Source organism: Podarcis raffonei, chromosome 4 (genome assembly GCF_027172205.1).
Source record: "Podarcis raffonei isolate rPodRaf1 chromosome 4, rPodRaf1.pri, whole genome shotgun sequence".
NCBI classification, from domain to species: domain Eukaryota; kingdom Metazoa; phylum Chordata; class Lepidosauria; order Squamata; family Lacertidae; genus Podarcis; species Podarcis raffonei.
Genome location: NC_070605.1, coordinates 29535554 through 29542885, shown reverse-complemented (window position 1 = coordinate 29542885; position 7332 = coordinate 29535554). Strand labels below are relative to the sequence as shown.

General features: G+C 41.8%; 1 protein-coding gene across 1 annotated transcript in view; it reads left to right on the top strand.

Annotated features, from left to right (window-relative positions):
* Nucleotides 1-257: 257 nt before the first annotated feature.
* Nucleotides 258-7332, top strand: part of STARD13 (StAR related lipid transfer domain containing 13) — a 194737-nt gene continuing 187662 nt past the window's right edge. The window contains exons 1-2 of the mRNA XM_053386034.1: nt 258-408; nt 2172-3023. Coding sequence (XP_053242009.1) covers nt 2370-3023 — 654 coding nt within the window. The 5' untranslated portion in view covers nt 258-408; nt 2172-2369. The remainder of the gene's footprint in view (nt 409-2171; nt 3024-7332) is intronic.

The following is a 7332-nucleotide window of genomic DNA, read 5'->3' as shown; positions in this document are numbered from 1 at the left end:
ATGCATTCAGTGTGAAAACTGACTCCAGGTGCTTCAAGTGATAAAAGGAGTCGTGCAATGGCCTGACAGTATGAAGAATCAGGTCACAATTATATTTTTAGAAGTGATTTTTTTGTTCCTTTCAAGCATGCTTGCTTCCCATCCCTTTCCCCCTTCTTTTCTGTCTTCTTTCTCAGAATAACTTGGCCAGTGCTTGCAGAAGGCTGTTTCTAGCCTCAGGGATTTTCACACATACTTCTGTTGACAGAGTTCCTGTATAGCAAGCAATCTGAAATGCCTTTTGTTAAGGATCTGTTCATAGCCCCTTTCTGTTCTGCCTCAACATTTGGAAGATCTTTCAGCTGCTGAATCCTACTATTGCACTCATGGAAAAAATTGAATTTGGGGTTGTCTTGCAGAACAGAGCAGGTAAAATTATGCATAACAGATGCATTATTTCTAGTCCCTTGGTTTGTGGGTTATTTCTCTACGTGTTTATTTCTCTTCGGGGCAATAAATACATTTTAAAAAAATCAAAAGTAACTATCAAATGATGAGTGGGAACTAGCAAGCTCTATTTGTTAAAAGTTAATTTGCAGTTTCTTCTGCCAGGTTTAACTTTCGCTTCAAGCATGAAGGTTAAGTAAAAAATAACAATCCTTGATGTGTACTTACTTTTAAGGGCAAAACGACAACTGAAGTGTACTGGCAATCAATACACATTGATTCTGTTGTCAGAACAATTATCTTTACAGAAACCATAAAGCAATAATTAACAAAAAATACGCTTTCCTTTAAAAAAAAAACACCAGATGGATAATATGAAAATGAGTGGTAGGTTAAAAATACTTTGGGTTTTATTTGACTTAGTCATAGTCACTGTATTTCAATTTAAGTCCAACTCATTTCACTGGCTCTACTCAATTTATGCCATTCTCAGTGTATGGAATTAGGTGCTCTTATAAATGTCTGTGTATTTTTGTGCAGCCACATAATCATCCAGTTGCAGAAATCTGTGATTTTGTATGATCTACTTGCTATGTCAAAAATATTTCCTAACTTAAACATGGCTACACAGGAAGAATTATTTTAATAAATTGAAGACAAGTCTGTACCCAAAATCATTTCCCCATATTATCTTTTTATAGACAATGATAACTGCATTGTGCTTTTTGCGTTTAACAAGTTTTTTGTGATCGTTTTTCAAGGAAGCTTTAAGCTTATCTTAGTTAAGAAAACATGAGATTGCATGCTTTGTGGGTTGTGAAACAGCCATCCTAGGTCAGGTTCCTGAGGAATGTATGAGGGTATTTAAAGACACTTAATTGGCCATATATTGTGCTTTCTGTTGCAAACACCGTTTACAGCATTGTGGCCAGTCCCAGTCTAACAAACTATGGTTTGGTGCAGCAAGAACAAGCAATGAGCTTAAGAACTCCCTCCTCCAGCAAACCCTTCCCTTCTCATGTGCCTGACTGCAGAAACCTCCTGGCTCATTCAGCCACAGTTTCCCCAGTATGCTCAGTCTAGGAAACTATGGTTTAATCACTTCCTACAAACCCGGATTGCAATAAACCGGGATAATACTGTGGTTTCTAATACTGGTTTGTAAATAACACGCAGTTTCTTGGTTCTGGCATCAGAGGGAAACTGTGGTTTAACAAATCATGACATCTCTGTAGCTGCACATGTAAAAAGAGGAGGGGAAACTTGTAAACATTTCATCTTCAGCCAACCATTATCTAGCGCCATCTTTATTCAGCCACCCATCTGTCTACGGCTACATACTCACCGTGCATTTAAAGCACATGACTTCCTCAAAGAATCATGGGAACTGTAGTTTATCCTTTACAGACCTACAATTCCCATCACCCTTAACAAATTACAGTTCCCCGGATTCTTTGGAGAGTCATGTGCTTTAAATGTGTATGGTGTATATACAGCCTAACACTTCATAGGGCACTGCCCAAAAGAGACCAAGATTCTCAGGAAGATGAATTCTGTGTTCTAAACAACATTCTGTTCTTCTGAAGAATCACAGCATACTTGTATCTTTGTTTATCATTTGTTTTCTCTCTTTTTTGGTGGGGGACGAATGACAAGGTCAAAGTCTACCAAGAAGCCTGAAGGTTTGAATCTTAAGATTGAGCTCACATGCAGTAACATTTCTAATGTAGTATTTTAAATTTCAGGAACAAAGAAGTCTTGGATAATGTCCGCGCAGCGCTTCTCCAGGTAACTAAAAGAATGTAGCTCCCAATAAATAAATGAAAGACTTCACTGCATAAGGAATGTTTCACAAGATGTCTAGCAATGAAATGGAGTTTGGCCTTCTCTGATGGATTAAACTTGATGGAACGGAAGTGCAGCCATTCGATCAGGAGGAGGTGATGTCTTACTCTAGGCCTGCTAAAACTGACAAGCCACTTGAGACTTCAGAGGAGATAAAAGAAGAAATAGAAGGGGAGATCCATTGTCGTTTTCTGGAAACAGCTCCAAGACCTTCATTTATGTCTCACTTGACATACAGTGAAACATCCTTGGAACTTACCAAAGTTATTGGCCAGCTGTATGTTGATGGAGAGCCTGAGGAAAACCAGCTGGATGGAGAATTATTATATTCCTCAAATTACAAAGCCACAGACGATCCAGCCCAGCCCCCTTTCCAGTTTCTTCCTAGACCAAACTCTTACAAGAAACTGGGCAGAGCTCCTGAAACCATTCAATTAAAACACAGGTTAAACGCTTGCACATGTTCACATTTAAGACCTTCACGGCACAGGATTAACTCCAAAATTCAGATTGGCGAGGTGACAAACATAGAAGCTTCTTTGTCAGAAGATCAGGAGGAGGAGGAGGAGGACGAAGATGCTTTCACAGAGCTACCAATGCGTGGGACAGCTTTGGAGAGCCTGCACAAAACGTGCATTTCTCAGACGAAACGAAACAGTGATGGTCACATCAGTAATAAAGGTGTCTTCACAGTCATTGCTGGCAACAATCCCAAAGAGAAGGAACTGAAAGAGCGCAAAATGCATCGGCGGGTAAGACAACATGATTTCATGCTATAAGGCAGAGATGGTGATGATGGGGAAACACAGTCTGAATTCCTCCTACTGATTCCTGTAACGTGTAACAGGAGAGTACCATCAAAGCCCCTACTGATATCATTTCTAGGGGAAGAAAGGATTAAAATGTTGTTTGTCTGTGATGCACCTTGTGCATGAGTTGGGGTGTGTGCTAATGTTTTTGGCCTTCCGGTCCTTGCTCAGTTCAAGTATGGACCCTGTTGAAAAGTAGTTGCCAAACAGGAATAAGGAAAAATCTTAGCATAAAAAGCAGTGAACCCTTCAGTGTTTAGCTCCCATCTATAATTTTATATTTTCTGACCTAGGAAGATAAAGCAGTATTTTAGATGGGAGTGCTTTTCAAAGTGCCTTAGCTCAAGCACTCCCTTGAATTTAACATTTTCTGACAACTGGGGGCTAGGTTACATTACCTACACATGACAACATTTATTTTACTGTACACAATTTGAGGGTGTGTGTTTTGCTAACAACAAAACCCCAGAACACATATGCAGGGGCAAATATCTAAACTGACTAAGCTGCTTTTTCAAACTTGAAAAAAAAGTACAGTCAGTTACTTTTCAGTCCAGTTATGCAGTTAAGTAGTAAAGAATGACAGAAGGTGAGATCATGGAGGCAATTATATTGCACAATCTGTAGCCTTAGGGTGGAGTTAATAAGCAATCTGTCCCAATGGAGAGTTTAAAAATTACAAAAAAAGAAGGGGGGGCCGTATGAATTAAATTTAAATTGTTCAACTGAATTTTTTCACATTAAGCACAAAAGGTTGAGCTAATGTTTTCGAATACTGCCCAGATGGATGTTTAAATATCTAACTTCATGCTGCTCTGACGCCATATAAAAGTTATACACATGAATCACATTCTCAAAGTTATGCAAGTTATGCAGTGGCAAAAATGTGATTTCCATTGTTTACACATACAGCCAGTAGCTATGCTAAACACTCTTCTGTTACACGAAGTTCTGGACAGATCTAGTCTGCTCCTCCCTTCACCCAGTGGCTAATGACACCAGATCACCACAGTGAGTGATTTTGGAACTTATTTTCATTAGGTTCATAGGACATGCTCAAAGAACTTTCTTATATAAGTGGAATATACTTGTTACATATATAAACAAATGAACAAAAGCACCCTGTAGGTTAGGTGAAGGGGTCCGCTCACTGGTGGAAGAAGAGGAGTGCGGGGGGAGCGCACCACCCTTGGCAGCGTGATCCCGGTGGGGTGCCATCGCGGCTGCCCCCGTGTGGGTGCCATGCCTCCGCAGGTAGCGCGCCATGCCCCCGGGACGCACGCCAGCCCTGCCCCCGCCTGCTTTCCGCCCCCCCCCATGCAGGAGCATGAAGCTGTCACTGGGTCCCCTTGCTGAAACTAAATCAGTCCCCTTTTTCTTTTTTAGACTCTGAAGTGTCTCCTAAATATGATTAGCGTAGAGCACTATTATTTGCCTATGAAGCAAAATATCACATAGAAACATTAGACTAGCCAGGTTGATCAGGTGAATGGCCTATCTAGTCCACCCACCTTGTTCTCATAGCGGCCACCAAGATGTCTGTGGGAAGCCTGCAAGATGGATCACAGAACTGGAAGGGACCCTGAGGATCAACTAGTCCAACCCCCCTGCAATGCAGCTGTCCCATACAGGGATCAAACCTGCAACCTTGGCGTTATCAGCGCCACACTCTAACCAGCTGAGCTATCCAGGCTGACTAAGACATGTTTGCAAGGGCACTCTGCTCACCTGCAGTTTCCAGCAACTGTTATTCAGAGGCACATTGACTCTGACAGAGAAAACAGAATATAGCCGCCATTGCAGTTAGTAGCCACTAATAGCCCAGTCCTCTGCAGATTTGTCTAATCCTCTTTTAGCGCATTCTTTTTAATGCTAAAGATGATTCCGCAAGTAAAGACTAGTAGATCACTGAAGGAAATGAACGGGAGTTAACATATAGAGGTAACTGCAGTGTGCATGAAGTTGCCTACGAGAGCTTATAATGCAACGAGCAAGTTAGTTTCTACGATGTTATCAAACTTTGTATTTTCTATATTACATGAGCTACAATATGTGATTAAAAGTACAGCGTTTAGGATAAACGAGCTTAATTTTCCTATATCAGAAATTCTACCACACTGCCGGAATACTTAAAATCTCTGTTAACCAGTTACAAAAACAAGTTTCTTCCCCACCCCCAGTCCCTGTATTTTGAGTGGGATGGTGGGGGCTTAAAAGCTCTGCAACTCCTTCGGAAGATTTTTAAAAGCCTTGTTCAAAAGGACATGCTAAGTGATGACCTTGATGCTTATCGCCAGCATACCAAACATAAACGAGTATGCTGCAAACAGGATATCCCTTGTACAAGATGAACAAATAAGGAGAGTTTATCTACAGGAGATATTGCTTCACTTTTCGTTCTTGGTCCACGTGAACTGCAAGTCAGTAGTGTCGTGCTTCTTCTGGTATCCAATAACTATTCCGTCCCCATCCCCCCCAAAAATTAAATCTTCAGACAGGATTTATTTTTACCCCCTAAAAGGGTTTACATTAAGAGCATACAACAGCTGTCCAACAGTGTTTTGATGCTGAGCCTGCTATAGAAATACATTTTTGCCTGCCAGTGGGAGGACAGCAAACAGGGAGCCAGTCTAACTTCTCTAGGGAGTTCCAAAATCTGGGAGCAGCCACTGAGAAGGCCCTCTCTCCATGTCCCTACCAAGTGTGCCTTTGAGGGTGGCAGGACTGAGAGAAGTCCCCCCGCCCCAAAGATCTCAGAACTTGGGCAGATTCATATGAGGGAACGTGGTATTTCTGATAGCTTGGACCTAAGCCACATAGGGCTTTATAGGTCATAACCAGCACTTTGAATTTTGCCTGGAAACAGACTGGTAGCCAGTGGAGCTGCCGTAATAAGGAAGCTGTATGCTCCCTATAACCAACCCCAGTCAACAATGTGGCTGCAGCTTTTAGTGCCAGTCAACATTTTTCATAACATTTCAAAGGCAACCCCACATAGAGTGAGTTGCAGTAACCCAAGCTAGTATTCAGCTAAGTTTTACTCAGAACAGACCCAATGAAATTAAGGAGCATGCCTAGTTAGGTCCATTAATTTTAATCGGGTTACTGAAAGTAAAACTTAGTTGACTATCATCCATTACTCCATCAGCAGAAGCAATATGTCTCTGAATGCTAGTCACTGCGGAACAACTGTGGCAGAGGGCTATTGCTTGTGGGTTTTCCATACGCATCTGGTCACCCTTTAGGGCAGTGATGACCAAACTTGGCCCTCCAGCTGTTTTAGGACAACTGTTCCCATAATCCCTGACCACTGGTCCTGTTAGCTAGGGATGATGAGAACTGTAGTCCCAAAACAGCTGAAGGGCCAAGTTTGGCCATCACTGCTTTAGGGGAACAGAATTAAGGACTGAATCCATGAGGACTCTTCTTGTAATGTCTTCTAGATATAGAATTTTGAACTAGGTTCGCATAGTAGCTGGGCTATGTTGCTGCTTAGAGACGCTACGTTTACTGCCTTGTTTCTGTAAATATGCCAGTATTTATTACGGACGTTATTCATCTAACTGCTTTACAGGAAAAGGGGCTTAAGCTAAAAAGAGTTACAGTGAATCAATAATAAATTGGAATCATTTAACAACCACCTGAAGAGACATGCTCAGAAAATTATATAAGACAGAAAGGCAAGGTTACATAGACAGTTGTAATGCTTTATTCTGTGCTTCCTGATTGGCAGACAAATCCAAATCCCGATTAAGCAACAGTAGGTTGCATTCAGGGGCTAAGCCACCACTGCATTCACCAGCTGGGGTGGAACATGGTGGGCAGGCAACAGCCTGCAGTTATACCAGCCTAGAGCTGATTTAGCAATTGGGTCTGATGTCATCAGGTGACAAGGCTGGGACTAGTTCAGTTTGGGACAGTCCATCAACTGCACTTCTGCTGGCCCACACAAGCAAAATATGGACCCCATGCTAGTGGTGTGGCATTAGCAGAACTTTATAGGCAGAGGCTGGCAGTAATGTTCTGGGCTGGGTGCAGGAAGACCTCCACCTAGGGATGATGGAGAAATTTGAATCAGTTCGCATTTAAAGGTGGATCTACCAAATCCACATGAGAACCAAAACGCAGCTATCCTTTGAAATTCACATTTGAATTTCGCGGTGCAGTGCTCCAGCTGAGTAAAGCATATACTGGGATAAAGTGTGCAGAAAAATACAGATAGAACAAAAGTGCATATATTAAGGGAGGTTGC